Source organism: Mirounga leonina, unplaced genomic scaffold (genome assembly GCF_011800145.1).
Source record: "Mirounga leonina isolate KUSES-001 unplaced genomic scaffold, KU_Mleo_1.0 Mir_94, whole genome shotgun sequence".
In the NCBI taxonomy this organism is placed as follows: Eukaryota; Metazoa; Chordata; class Mammalia; order Carnivora; family Phocidae; genus Mirounga; species Mirounga leonina.
In genome coordinates this window covers 49991772-50006159 of record NW_023270855.1, presented here as the reverse complement: position 1 = coordinate 50006159, position 14388 = coordinate 49991772, and the positions used below count along the sequence as shown (strand labels likewise).

Here is a 14388-nt window from a genome sequence, read left to right as displayed (position 1 = left end):
AGAGGGGAGCGGAAGGGACCCCCTGCCCGGCCGCACGCGCCCCTTCCCTCGAAGACAATCGGGGCCGCGGGCGCGGTGGGCCCGCGGGAGCCGGGGTCTGCGGGGCGCCCGCCCGGGCGAGGTCGGAAGCTGCAGGCCAGCTGGGCCGGGGCGGGAGCGCGCCTGGCGGCGCTGCCCGGGCGGGCAGGGGGGTGGGGGCCGCTCCTTTCCCAAGTGTCGTTGTGAGGGGCAGGCGAGGGGCGACGAGGGCGACAGGAGATGTGGGGACGTGTTAGAAGAGAAAAAAACCCACAAAAAATATATATGGGGGAAATGAACTTTTTTTTTTTCATTGAACCAAGTGCAATGCATCAGAGAGTTTTCCTATCTTTGTATGTTAAGAGATTGTTAAGAAAAATTCTATTTTTGTTGTAATGTCCTCGCGGCTCTGGGGACGCTAAAAGAACTGGGCCTGCCCCGCCCTGCGCGGGGATAACGAAAGCTGAGTGTTTTTTCCTTTTTTAATTTTTTTTTTTTGTTCGTTTTCAGTTTTTTTTTTTTTTTTTTTAAGTCGTTTTCCTGCGTTGACGAGGATGATCTGGGGTTTTTATTTGTTTCGTCGTTCGTTCTCGGTTTCGGTGGGAGGGCTGAAGGAAACGTTCACATTTTAGAGTTAAAAAAAAAAAAACCTCGACATTAAAAAAAACAAAACAAAACCACAAGATCAAAAAGGAAAAGGACGAGAGAAAATTATTTTTAAGATAATTCAACATAAAAACCCTGGTGCTTCTTACATTATAAAGTACGTTTAAAAAAAAAACCCACAAACTATTATACATAAGTTTATGAATCAATTAAATATCCTGCACTTGTTAGGAACACGCATATCCCTTCTTTGTTGAGTTTAACGGAACGGGACAGCGGCATACGCCCGGCGGCTGGGCTGCTCTGGCCGCGGGTCTCCCCGGGCGCCCCCTCCCCAGCGCCCCCTCCTCGCCTCATCCCCGTCCGGGCACGGGGGCGCGGCGGGGGGGGTCCCCAGCCCCTCCCCCGCAGAGGTCAATGCCAACGAACAAACGTCCCCTCCCTCCCTCCCTCTCCGCCCCGAGCGCCCTTCTTTGAGCCAGACGCCAACTTGACCCTCACCAGCATTATCAGGAGCGCGCTCAGCAAGTTGGTAGTTACCCTCCCTTTTCCCCGGCGCCCCCGACTCAACATCACTCCTCCCACCCCTACCCCGACCCCCGTCACCCACCGGGGAGCAGGAGGAAGGCTCGAAGCTCCAGGACAGGACCAGCCAAGCTGACAGGTCGATTCGCCCAGGCCCGCGCCCGCACGCACGCACGCACACGGCCCCGCACACAGCCCCACCCCACCCTGCAACCAGCCCCGTCGACTGCCTTACACACCCGCCCCCGCGCTGGCCGGCCGACCTAGTGCCTTGTTCTCACCCCCGTGCTGGCGGAGCGGACGCCGCGCTCTGGGTCCCAGAGGGGCCGGGTGGCTCAGACGACCCACCATTTCCTCACCCCGACCGTGCTGAACGGACCCCCCCCACACACGAGAGAAAATAAAGGAGCAATAAAGTCACGAGAAATTTCGTCCCCCAATCGAGAGCCCGAGGGGCACCCCAGCCCCGCCTCTGCTCCCCCCCCACCCTCGGGGCGCCCCCCTCCCCCCCAAGCCAGCCTGGGCCAGCCCCGCTTCGGCCCCTCCCGGGAGATCCGTGCGCCCGACCAGCACCAGCATCGCGGACCGCAAAGGCCGCCCGTCCCGTCAAACAAGTTTCTTCTTAGGCTAAGAAACGCAGTATATACGAGTATCTCTATATATAGTACTAATGGATTTGGTGTGCTTCCCCCTTAGCGTTCCCTGTCCCTCCGCTCCTCCTCCTTCAGCCTGGTCTCCCCCTCTCTCTGCCCTCCACCCCCGTCTCTGCACTGAGATACATAAGAAACAAGGGTAGTTTACTGTCTGTTTTGTTTTCTGGGTTTTCAGTGTCCTAGCGGAATGCAAGTAGGCAGCCAGCCCGTCTGTTCCCTCTCCGCCCCGCCCCGCCCCGCCCCGCCCCCGTCACTGCGCTTCTGTTATACCATCTTTGCCTGACTCTCTCCGGCTTCTCCATTGAATGGCTAATGTGTATGTGAAATAAAGAAATAAAGAAAAACAAAAGTCAGAGCGCCCGAGCCTTCGCTAACGCCATCGTACGGGGACCGGTTTGGGATTGGTGGGGTGGGTCGCGGCGTCGATTCTGCGCCTCCGCCGACGCGGTCCAGGGGCGTGCATCCACGAGTCTCCAGGAGGGGGCGCCGGTGAGAAGGGCAAAGACTCCCCGGTCCCTCCCCACCTCTCTCCGCGACCCCAGCCCGGAAAAAAGAGGCACCACTTTAGTCCGATGACCTGTCTGCCATGTTGGTTCCCGGACCTCGTCCCCGGGAGGGAGACGCGGGAAAAGGCGATTTCCAGCGGGCGGTGGGTGATGAAAAAAAAAAAAAGGTCTGCGGGGCCCCTGGGGGCGACAGTCGCCTTTCCAGACCCCGTTGCGGACGTCCTCACTGGTCTCTCTTCGGGGGAGTTCGCTCCAGAGCAGGCGCAGGGCATCGACCGCCCTGGGCTGAGTTCCCGGTGCCCCTCGGCTCAGAGGCAACGCTGCGGAGGTCACCGCACCTCAGGGCTCACGGCCGCTCGTTCCGTCTTGATGGGCCGGGCCGCCCCATCGGGGCTGCCGTCGGGGCCGGCCGAGGGCGCGGGCTGCGAGCGCACTACTGCCTCGGCCCTGCGACAAGGCCCGCGGCGGGCGGCGTCGTGGGGGCCCCGGTGCGCGGGCCGTTTGCGGGGCCCGGACGGGGCGGGGCCTGCGGCCAGAGCGGCCGCCTGGTCGCGCAGCAGCCGCACCAGGAAGCCAATGTATTTCATGGCCAGGCGGAGCACCTCGTTCTTGCTCAGCTTCCGGTCGGGCGGGTGCGTTGGCAGCAGCTTCCTGAGCTCTGCGAAGGCGCCATTCACGTTCTGCTGCCGCCAGCGCTCCCGGCTGTTGGTGAACACACGCCGGGCCACCTTCTGGGGCTGGTGCCCTGCGAACGGGAGGGCTTGGGTTGGCAGCCGAGGCCCAGGGGGCGCCCCCTCCTGCCCTCGCTTCAGGCACCCAGAGCCCTCGTGGGGACTTCCACACAGGCGGTGGGCTGGGGCTCTCTCCACCCGAGGGATCCACAAGTAGGATCCATGTGTAGCTCCCCAGCTAGTGAGGCCCCCGGCCCCCACCCCCACCCCCTCAGCGCAGACAAGGACCATCACAGGCCCTGGCTGCAGACAACTGAGGCCTTCTGTATCTCTGTCCACACCTTTATGTCAATGGCTGAGATTCCTAGGGGCATGTTTCTTGTGGCTGTCAGGCTGGGGAGTTGTCCCTGTGGTCTGCATTCTGGAGTGTGCCCCTGCGTGTGGCTGGAGGTGCACATGGGTCGAGAGGTTCCCTAGGTGTGAACTCCTGGTGCATCTAAATGGCTGTGGTTGTCTGATCGTTGCCAGGTGGTTGTGGTCATGTGGCTGTGGTTCTGTGGCTGACTCTCATGTGGCCGTGGTCCTAAGTGGCTGTGGTTGTGTGGCTGTCTCTTGTGTGGTTCTTGTCCTGTGGCTGTTTCCTGCGTGGCTGTGCATTCTACTGGGGCTGTCATTTTGTGGCCCCCATGCCATGGTGCATTTTGCCATGACTCTTTGTGGCTTGTTGGGTGGCTGTGGTTGTGTGGGCCAGGCCACGGGTCTGTGGTTTTGCACATGGGTGTAACCTGAGTACTGAGTCCCCGTGTGGACTGTCCTGTGTATGTCTGTGTACACCTGCAACACCTTTCCCTGTGGCAGACAGGAGCCCCGGCAGATGGCTATCTATGCGCACAAACCCATACTCACCCTCAGCCAGCTCCAACTCACAGTGGCTTGGCCTCCGCTTCAGCCGGCTGCTAGGGAAGATGCCAAAAGGTCCTGCCGGCCCAATGTAGAGGCTGTAAGGGGTCGTGGGTCACTAATGCCTTGTGGGCAAGGACCCTGGCCCTGGCTTCCCCCCAGGCCCCAGCCCCCCACTGACCTGTTAAGGAAGGGGTGAGGGTGATAATGCAGGGCCAGGGGCGGTGGGACAGTTCCCAGGGTAGAGAGTGGTAGCAGTGGGGGCCGCAGGGCGCTCAGCTCCGTGGTGGCCATGGTTGCCCCTGGGGGCCTGGTGTGGCCCAGGCTGATCACTGGCACGCCAGGAGGCAGCCTGGGGGGTGAGGAGCCTTGGTGGCCCATCTCCTTCACCTTCGGGGGTCCAGGCGAGGCAGGCTTGGGGGGCAGAGTGGGTGCTGGGCTGGGGGCACACACCATTTCGGCCTTCTCAGTCATGGTGGGGCCCACCTCTGCCTGGGCCTGGGGAGGGCACATGGACCCCAAGGGGGTGCTCACCTGTGGGAGGGAAGGAAGCCAGTGGGGAGGGAGGAATCAGATGCCATGCACATCCCTTAGCCCAACAGAGCCCTCAAAGGAGACGGAAAGGGCAGGGGGATGGTGGTTCGGTGCGTGAAGGCAGGTGGGCTCAGAAACCACCAGGACATGCGAGGGGGATCTGACGCAAGGGCAGGTGGCAGCCAACGAATCTCTGGGGGGCCCTGAGCTCGGCAGGGCCATCTCTGAGCTCTTTGTGACCCATGAGGGCCTCAGTTGCCCAGCTTCTGGGCAAATGTCACTTATTCCAGAATCCTTCTCACCTGGAGCCTGGAGAGGGGGTGAGGAAGGAACCCGTGATGGATCCTCTGGTCCCCAGGATGACCCTGTAACCCTCAGATCTGATCCGGAGACCCGTCATTGATACCATGTGACCTTAGAATCCCTCTACAATTGACTCTGACCCTTCACTGATTTCCAACCCCCCCCCCCCAGCTGACCATGTGGCCCTCAGCTATGACCCTGGGGGCTCTTCTCATTGCCTCCATGTCACACCCTGAAAGTCCCCCATAATCGCTCCATTGACTCCCACCCCACTGAAAATGTCCCCCTTACTAACCCTGTAAACCCCACTGCTGACCCTATGATCAAAGATGCTGACCCAGGATCCCCAAACCCTGACCCCACTGCCCAGTACATACAGTCATGTCCCAATCCTTCTCTGGCCCTCCCTGGTGTCCCCCACGCCCCATTTCCTATCCCCATCAGCATCCACTCCTTTGCTTAGACGGTTTGGCCCCATGGCTTGGAGTGTCCGGCAACTTCTGGGACTCCTGGCCCCTCTGCCCCCTCTTCCCTACCTAGGCCCTGGGGAAGCTGGCCAGGACTCCCACTTAGTGGGTCCCCCCTGATGAATGAATGAATGAACGAACGAACGAATGAATGAATCCAGGCACTCCCAGGATCCCCCACCTTCAGGCGGACTCCCTTCTTACCCCGGCGCTGGTCCTCCTGTTTGGTGAGTGCCCTAGCTCTGTCCTTCAGGGCCAGGATGCGGTTGGGTTTCAGGCCAGGCTCCGTGGCCCCGATCCGGTCTGGCCTCTGCGTTCAGGGCCGCTGGGAGCTTGCCGCCCCCTCCCGGCAGCGGCGTGGGGGCCGCGCCTCTTCCCGGGCTCCCGAAGGCCGCCGCGACGGCAGCGTGGATCCCTCGAGGGAAAGTGAGCTGCTCCTGGCCGGCCCGCCCTCTCCCCGCCCCCGGCGGCCCAGTTTCCTCCCTCTCACCCCCGGCCGCGCCGGAGGATGCTGGACCGGCACAGATAAGGGCCTGGCCGACTGGCCGCGCCTGATAAGGAGCCGGGCTGACCCCGGAGGAAACCGGCGGGCGGGGATCTCCGAGCGCGGGCCTCACAGCCCCGCCCCCGGCCGGCGACGGACCGAGCCGTCACCCTCGGGCCTCACCTTCCGTCCCCCCAGGCCCTGGAGTGGCCCCGGGGCCTCTGAGGACCCCGACCCAGTGCACAGCTGGGAGTGAGGTACCCGGATGCACGCAGAGGGGAAGCCGAGGCAGGGAAGGAGCCGCCTCCAGTATCGCTTGGGTTTCGCCTCCGGCTTTGAACACCCCCTGCCCAAGTGTCCGGGCTGATGGGGGTGGAGGAGAGCCCTTTTCCGGCAGTGCCGGGGCCTCGTGACCCAGGGCCCCCTCCTGCTCCTCCTCTCCTCACCCGGCTTGGTTCCTCTTTTTACACCACCCCTCCCGGGCTTCGCACCACCCCCACCCCAGACGGGGGCACTGGAGGGAGGGCCGTTCTTACAGTCGGCCCTTGGGGGTCCAGCCCGGGGCCGGTGTCCTGGGCCCCCAGGCCTGCTGTCCACACCCCCTTTTCAGGCCCAGGAGGATGAGAGGAAGTGCCACAGCTGGGAGGGACTTCCTCGGGTGCCAGGGCTGGCGAACTTCACAATAGGTGTCCCCGGCGCGTCTCCACAGGATGCGGATCCTCTAGGCCACAGGAGCACACAGCCCCAACTTGGTGGTCTCTGGCCCTCATCCCACATCGCAGGCCACTTCAGGGGTGGAGGGGACGATGGTGATAAAGAGGCGTTGGGCAAGTATCTGGGGCTGGTGGTGGAGCTCAACACCGGCCTGGAGCCTCACCAAAGGCAGGGGCCCCCCGGAATAGCTTGGTAGCAGGGACAAGACTATCCCTTTCTCCAGGGCCCTCCCACCTGGGCTGGTCAGGCTTTGCCTCTGGGGGCCTCTATCTGGGGAACAGCCGGAGCCACCACCCTCCCAGGAATCTGGCGGAGCCCAGGAGCCAGTCCACCAGCGACCGTCCCACGGCCCCAGGGAAGCAAGAGTTCATTCATCTCTGAGCCCAGGAGTTACCTGATGACCCCTGCAAGCGAGGTTCTAGGCTTAGGGTCATGACGGCTGGGGATGAAGCAGACAGAAAGGTGTTTGGGAGGGCCCCACAGCTACCGCGTGGGGGTGGGGACTGTGCCCTAAGCCTCTCCGTTAACGTTGCTAACCCTCTGTCCCGGAGGGGAGGGGAAGCAGCGGGCCTGCCAGCCTGTGTGCTCGCCCGAGGGGCCGCAGGGCAGGAAGCACCTGGTCTGGAGCGGATGCACAAGGCGCCTGGTTCCGGTCCGGCTTCCGCCGCCGCGGCCCCGTGGGGAGCTCAGCCAGAGAAACCAGGCGGCGACGCGAGGCAGGGCAGGAGCTGGGTGACTGGCGAGCCGGCCTGCGTCCGCGTGCTGGCCGACAGGGGGGCGTGGGGGGGGGGCGGGCGGTAAAGGTCCCACGGGCACGAGCACACGGCTGCCGCCCCGTGGCCGCCTCGGGAACTGCGGGCACCAGCAACGGCGGGTGGGGGGGGTCGGGCGCCTCGAGCGGCAGGTGGTCCGTTCCCACTCCCCCACACGGACAGAACACCCCAGACAGAAACACGGACAGCACTTCAGTTAGGCAGGGACGAACAAACCCCGGAGTGCCAGAGCTCCCCCGGGGGGGGGGGGTTAAAAGAGAAGGACAGAGGAAGAAACTCCAGGTAGGGCCCCCCAAGGCAGATGGACAGACAGACCACAGGCGGCCTTCTCATTCGGACAAACGACAGTCGAAAGGATGACATGTCTTTATTGGCTCAGTCTACTCCTGGACCAGAGGCCACGCCAGGCCCAGGCGGGTTCTGGTAAGGAGTGTCTGGACGGTCCTCGGGTGCTGGGGAGCTGTGGGCGTAGCAACACTGCTCCCCGCGTTGACAGGTGCCCTGGTGGGAGGATGGGGGGTGTGAACCCCGGCCCAGAGCTCAGCAGCCTCTGCTGGGTCCTTTTCCTGAATGGGGAGCTCACCCCCATACCATGCCTGCCCCAGGTCTCCCAGCCCCGCCTGCCCCTGGGTCTTGTCCTGTTGCTGGGAGGGGGATCCCCGGGCCCCGCGGGGGGAGGTGGGGTGCCCCACCTCCTTGAATCTTTTACAGGGAAATGTCTTGAGCCGGGCAGCCCGCTGGACTGGGTCCTCAGCAGGCTCCTTTCTCTTGTTCTGGTGCAGCCTGCTTCTCTCCATAGCCTTGCCTGCTGCCTTGCCCCTGTGCAGGGAGAAGAGTAGCTGGGACCCCATGTGGCCTTTGTGCCCCCCTACCCTGGACACGCCCCGCCGCCACCCTGCTCCCCTCACCCTGGCCGGGCGCGGGGCCGCGGGCCCCAGTTGGCCTCGGGATTGGCCTGGAAGCGCTTGAGTCCTCGCTGGCGGGAGCTGGGGTTGGCATCTTCCCGGATGGTGAAGTCGGCCTGCAGCCTGGGGAAGTGGGAGGAGGGGCTGAGGGACAGATGCCCTCGGGAGTGCATAGACCGCCCGCCAACCTCAGTGCGGCTCCACGCGCTTCGGGAAGACTCCAGACTCTCATCCACTTACTAAACATTTTATCAAGTGCCTACTGTGTGCCTAAAACCTGCCACCAGTAAAGCCAAGGTCCTAGTGCATGGGACAGCGGGACAAATCAGAAATCAGCAAAATCACATTGTGTTCGGGCACGGGTGAGTTTTGAGAAAAACGGAGCAGGATAAAGGGAACGGGGAGACGGGGCAAGGGGTGCAGGGCAGGACGGAGTTATCAGACACCTGAAGGAGGTGAGGGAAGAGCCATCGGGGGACCTGGGGACAGGCACTCCAGGCAGAAAGAACAGCGGTCACAAAGGCGGTAAGGGGGGCGCTGCGCCTGGGGAGTTGGGAGTGAGGAGGCCCAGCCCGGAGGGACTGAGGTGGGGAGAGGGGTGCAAAGGATGACAGGGAGATCACAGGCAGATGGTGCAGAGCCTGCAGGTCCAACTTGGGATTGTAGCGAGTGAGGTGGGAGTCACAGAGGGATCGGACTCAGGTGCTCACAGGTGTTACCCTGGCGGCTGGGGGTGGGGGAGGAGGGCAAGGGGGAAGACTGTGGCTCTCACTTGAACGAGCACGGGTCTGTGTCGGGGGGAACTCGTGTTGCCTGCACACACATGAGCTTCCCCGGCCCGTGGGCAGCCCCGTCGGTGCCATACCTGGGCTCCACACCGAGAATACGAAAGGCCGGGCTGGTCTCCGACAGGCGCTCCCGCCTCACCGGACACTCCTTTCCCTGGGAGGCAAAGCTCAACGGTCAGGGGCTGCTGGGCCCGACCGTGTCCTGTGCTTGTACCCCCGGCCGGCCAGGCCAGTGCTCACCCAGCAGCGCATGATGTCCCAGAGGGCCGAAGAGGGGGCATCCGTCTTCACGGCGTTCTTACAGGCATGGGAGAGCGAGACCCGGAAGCCAGCATGGAGGAGGGCCGACCTGGGGACCGAGGGGGGCCACGGTCGGCAGGGGGGTGGGGGTGCGGGGCTGGACCCCAAAGCCAGTGCCGCCCTGTGTGGGTGTGAGCCCCCCTGGTTGGACGGGTGCAGCTGAACGGCTCGTGGGGGCTTCATGGCCTGTGTAATGCCAGCAATCGGAAGAGCAAGACCGGCCCGACTGTCTCCCCCGCCGGGGCGCACGGCCTCCGCGCCGTGTTCTCAGCGCCTGCACATGGGCACATCGCGTCTCTGTTTCACAGGAGACTCTGGCCTGAGAGGGCTGCACCTGCCCAAGGGCGCCCAGAGGTCAGGTCCCTGCGGGACCCTCACCGCAGCTGCAGGAGACTGGGCGTGCTGCAGCGGATGGTGCGGCTCAGCTGGTCCAGCGTGTAGTAGAGAGGCACGTCCGGGAGCTCCTGCGACGGGGACACGGTGGATGTAAGGTGGATGGAGGAAGGATGGCTGGGCACAGGCGGGCCCCCCCCATCCCCGTCATGGCCCGGCCCCCACCTCAGTGATGACGCTCAGGACCCCTCGGATCCGCTCTGAGGTGTGGAAGCGGCCAGGGTTGGTGCTCACAGCCTCTAGGACACGACCCACGAAGTCCAGGTCATGGAGGGGCTCTGCCCACAGGGGACCGCCAAGCTACAGATACACAGCGGCCAGATGGGAGGGGTCAAGACAGCCACAACCCCAGTGCCCCCCTTGTTTCCCCTGCCCGGCCTCACCTGGTGTCGCTGCCCACAGTGTTCACACTCGGGGGCGACGGGGGGACCACAGGCTGCAGAGAACTTGACCCTGCAGAGAGAGAGGTGGTTGGGGGGCAGTGACCCTGGGACGCCCCCTCTTCACCTTCCTCCCCGGCTCCCCCTTGCTCACCGGCCACCAGAGGCTCCCGATGCTTTGCCAAGGCGCTGAAGGTGGAAGGTCCCACAGCCCACACACTGGAATACCAGCGCCTGCTTGCTGTGGGGGAGCAGGGGTGGCCCTAAGTTCCCAGCATGATCACACCCCAACTCCTCCCTCAGGCTAACTTCACCCCCATCAGGACCCCCACTTCCCCGGGGCGGGATCATCCCCCCCCCGACACACACACCAAAAGGCCCTGTTGCCTCCTTCCATGCATCACCCTTCCTTGCCCCAGACTAACCTGGCTGAGGCTTTGACCTTGGCCTGGCCCGTGAAGACACGAACAAAAACGCGCACATAGAAGTCAGCGCTGACACTGAGCAGGGGTACCACAAAGCGCTGGTAGCAGTTGGCTCGGAGGTCTAAGCTGTGCAGGACGATCCTCAGGGCCTGGGGTGGGAACGGGGCATCGGCCATCGGCCACGCCTCCACCGTGGCCTCCCCCTACCCCAGAGGCTCACAGCTCCCTGGGCTCCAAGCCCAGCCCCAAGTGCCCTGGCTGCGTGACCCTTGCCAAGTGAATGCCTCAGTTCCCTCACCTACGAAATCGGGACAGTCTGTGTCTCTTTATGGCCCTGCTGGGGGTACCGCACAATTAAGGAGAGCACGGGCCCCCCAGACTGAACGTGTTTCGGTTAGCATCGACAGTGTGCCCCATTCTGTGCGCCAAAGACCTGTGTTCCGGCTTCCCAGACTGACCTGATGACAGGGCCCTTAAGGAACAAAGACGAGGCAGCATCCTTTCCAGCCCACGGACGCAGCCAGCCCCTGCCTTCTCGAATCCCCATGGCAACCCATCACCATCATGCTCATTGCACAGATGCAAAAACCAAGGCCCGGAAAGATGAGAGCAATTGTCCAAAGACGCCAGCAAAGCTAAGATGTGAGCCCAAAGCCAAACCCAGACCTGAAAACTGCCTTTAAAAACAATTTTGAAAACTTGTTAAAACAGACGATACTGGCTCCTACCCTGGACAAAACCACTGCCCCCCAGACGACCAGAATTGGCAGCCCAGGCTCTTAGGACTGTGCTGGTTATGGACATGCTTGTCCTGCACATCTTGGGACGGAGCTGGCCCTGGATGCCTGGAGGAAGCTAAGCGGGTGTGCAGGGCGGGGCGGGGGAGGCTGGGGAGCGCCCTCACCATCTCGTGGCAGGCGCGGCTCTTGAGGGCCATGGCCCCGTACTTGCTGTAGCACGTCTCCCCGCTGTTGCCGGCCAGCACTGCCATGTCCGTGCACGTCACGCACAGCAGCCCTGCGAGGGCCCGCAAGGTGAGGACCCTCCCCGCACCAACCGCGAGCCCGGCTCTGCACCCCCCTGGGGCAGCGCGGCCTCACCTCCTTCGCTCACAGCCTGCACGGCTGCGTCCAAGAAGGGGGCAGGGCTACCGTACGGGTCCAGGTCGATGACGTCAAACCGCTCCGATGCCTTCTGGTGCTGGTACATCAGCATCCTGGGAGCGAGAAGGCCAGGTCCTCAGCCCCCTGCCCCAGGGACCTGCTCTGTCCCCTCCGCGTGTCCTCTCGTTCCATGTGACCATTCTGGCCTGGATTTGGGGGCCAGCTGCCTAGGTTCAGATCTTGGCTTGGCCGTTTGCTAACTGCGTGGCTCTTCCTCCTTGGACCTCGGTGTACTCACGTCTAACAATGGCAACAGTAACAGCCCGGAGACGCGTAGCATACATGTGCCGGACAACAGTTTCAAGCAGTTTCCAGCTATATTAACTCAGTTAATCAAATAATCTTCCAGACAAATCTATGGATTGGGAATGATGATTGTTCCCTCTGTACGCGAGGAAATGCAAACGCTCCCTTCTCGGTATAGCCTGCCCTGACCGTGTTCTTTAAAACTGCAACCCACCCACCACCTTCCTCCAGCCCCCACTCCGTCCCTCGATCCCCACCCCCCGGCCCCAGCACGTTTCACCTCTACCTTACTATATAGTTTACTCATTTGTCTCATTATTTGTTATGGTCTTTGTTTCCTATCAGGTTTCTTTTCCTAAGATTTTATTTATTTAGCTGAGAGAGAGGGAAAGCGAGAGAGATAGAGAGAGCACAAGCAGGGCAGAGGGAAAGGGAGAAGCAAACTCCCTGCTAAGCAGGGATCCTGAGGCAGGGCTGATCCCAAAACCCTGGGATCATGCTCTGAGCTGAAGGCAACCGATTAACTGACTGAGCCACCCAGGCGCCCCTCCTATCAGCTTTTAATACAATCAGGAAAGCAAATACTTTCCATAGCAAAGACTTTTTGTTTTCTGTAAAGGATCCGATAGTAAATATTTCAGGCTTTGTGGGCCACAAATGGTACCCTTTTTAACCCTTTAAAAATGCAAAATCATTCTTAGCTGGTGGGCCCTAAAAAACCGGACACCTGCAGGTTGTCTGCAGGGCCCCTGCATTAGAATGTGAATGCCCCAAGGTCAGGGATTTTGTCTGTTTTGTTTACTGATGCCTGGCACATTGTGGACGCTAGATATGCGCTGGTTCATTTGAATGAATAAAAGTACCAGAGGTTGCGAAGTTAAGTCTAAAATGGAAACCACGGGTGGTAAACGTTTCTGGCTATACGAGCATCATCTCTCATTTAATCAACACAGCATTAGTATTACAACTCCTGTAATACTAATATCCTCATTTTACAGACAAGGAAACCGGGGCTTAGAGAGACTAAGGCACTCTCCCAAGGTCACAGAGAAAGACTATGACAGACTTGGGATTTGAGGCCAGGCAGCCTTGCTCTAGCCTGCACCTTCCAGCCATCGGGCTCTGCTGCCCCAAACCTACCGGGCGTCTGCCTGCCTGGGATGCACCAGGTGGGCCACACCGTTGAGCTGCACGTTGCGGCACATGAGATCCACGGCTCGGGCAGAGGCATCGTTGGCAACCACAGAATGCAGCCCAGGCACCTCTCGGGCAAAGCGAATGGAACGGAGGCCCGAGGCTGCCAGACCCTCCAGCACTCGAAGGCCTTCCTGTTGGGAGTAATCAGGGACCCCCACTCACATGGATCCCTCCATCCTCTGCTGGGCCCCAAGGAGCCCCCACCACCCACTTCCTATAGCTCTCCCGCCTCAGGAGCCTTCCTTCCTCCATTACTGGAGGACTCCCGGGCTGCGCCTCCTATGTTCAGGCCCCACCTCGCAGATCTCCCCCACGGCAGCTGTTCGAGGTTGGTCTCCTGGGGCCAGGTTTGCACCCTCTTTCAGTTCAGCCTTTTCCTCCTCTTGCTCTGATAAGTCCACGACCACCTTTTGCACATCCTTCTCACCTGGCACCTTGACTGGAGCCACCCAGAAGCACAAGTCAGCGGGTATTAAAGCTCCCTCTGAGAGACCTCCCCCTATTTCTCAGGATACAGAAGATTCGGGGAAGAAAATCTTCCTCGAAGCCCCTGGGGAAAGCCTGAAGTTAGAAATAAGCCCAGGGCCTGCTGTGTGGCTGGAGCCTTTCAAGACATTAAGGGAAAGGGGGCGGGGCAGGGAGAGAGCTCGGAGTGACCCCCGCCCACCGGGAGACTGGACCTCGACTCACTCTGGATTCCTTTGGCCGCCAGCTGAACGCGAGCAAACTCAGTGATCACGGCACATCTGCGGGAGACTGAGGGTTAGCTCACACCCCCCTCATCCCTGCAGTTCCACTGCCCTCTGCTAAGCTGACCCCAGCCCCCTGCTCACGTCAGGTCCCGGTTGAACTCCTGCACTGGGTTGTAGAAGACTTCGTTGGAGCTGGGGAAGGCTATCTTGGCGGCCCCCTCGGTGACCGTCGTCTCCTGAGCCTCGGACGCGGGCTCTTCTTCGCGGGGCGCGGTGCCGTTCTCCATTTCGGCCGGATTCGGTAGCCCTGGCGGCTGCCCCTCCATACACCTGGCTCTATAGGGACTGCAGGCGGAGCGGAGAGTCAGCCTCAGCCACAGACCGATTCTCGCACGGGACATCCGCGGGAGCCTCTGCCCGCCAAACCTGGTTCGGGGGGCGGGGGAGGGCATAGGAAGAGCCTCAGAGAGCTGTGTTCCGGGCCCGGTGGCCTATACATCGGTCAAGATTAAGAAGACCCTGCGGCCTCAGTAAGGTGACACCACACCCCATCTTCGGAAAGACCGGCCCCTGAGAAGCCAGAAGCCCTCGAGCGGGCCGGACCCTGGCCTGTATCCTTCCCCGCGTCGCCCACGCCTTTCTCACCCTCGCTCGAGGCGCCGAAGACCGAATTAGTCTGGGTGCACGTTTCCCGGATTACACCTGGGCGTCGCCATGTTGGCACAGTGGGAGGGCAGGTCACGTG

At 61.7% G+C, this 14388-nt stretch overlaps 2 protein-coding genes across 5 annotated transcripts; both read right to left on the bottom strand.

The window, feature by feature from the left end:
* Positions 1-527: 527 nt before the first annotated feature.
* Positions 528-7089, bottom strand: LYL1 (LYL1 basic helix-loop-helix family member). Of its 2 annotated transcripts, none has more exons than XM_034998002.1 (6): positions 6998-7089; positions 6776-6785; positions 5388-6453; positions 4061-4413; positions 3886-3977; positions 528-3053 (listed from the first exon to the last, which is right to left on the bottom strand). In XM_034998002.1, the coding sequence occupies exons 4-6, from the start codon at positions 4390-4392 to the stop codon at positions 2638-2640; spliced, it is 840 nt and encodes a 279-aa protein (XP_034853893.1). In that variant the 5' UTR covers positions 4393-4413; positions 5388-6453; positions 6776-6785; positions 6998-7089; the 3' UTR covers positions 528-2637. The 2 variants fall into 2 exon arrangements, with proteins under 2 accessions (XP_034853893.1, XP_034853892.1); XM_034998001.1 differs by having other exon boundaries at positions 6776-6820; positions 6998-7081.
* A 391-nt stretch (positions 7090-7480) lies between these two features.
* On the bottom strand, positions 7481-14375 carry TRMT1 (tRNA methyltransferase 1). 3 transcript variants are annotated; one of them, XM_034996491.1, is made up of 17 exons: positions 14289-14375; positions 13785-14069; positions 13642-13697; positions 13248-13390; positions 12895-13082; positions 11446-11561; positions 11250-11362; positions 10346-10494; positions 10075-10161; positions 9924-9993; positions 9706-9840; positions 9526-9611; positions 9088-9196; positions 8925-9001; positions 8063-8182; positions 7847-7973; positions 7481-7655 (listed from the first exon to the last, which is right to left on the bottom strand). In XM_034996491.1, the coding sequence occupies exons 2-17, from the start codon at positions 14042-14044 to the stop codon at positions 7530-7532; spliced, it is 1962 nt and encodes a 653-aa protein (XP_034852382.1). In that variant the 5' UTR covers positions 14045-14069; positions 14289-14375; the 3' UTR covers positions 7481-7529. The 3 variants fall into 3 exon arrangements, with proteins under 3 accessions (XP_034852382.1, XP_034852383.1, XP_034852380.1); XM_034996492.1 differs by having other exon boundaries at positions 13785-13988; XM_034996489.1 differs by lacking the exon at positions 14289-14375 and having other exon boundaries at positions 13785-14201.
* Positions 14376-14388: the final 13 nt, after the last annotated feature.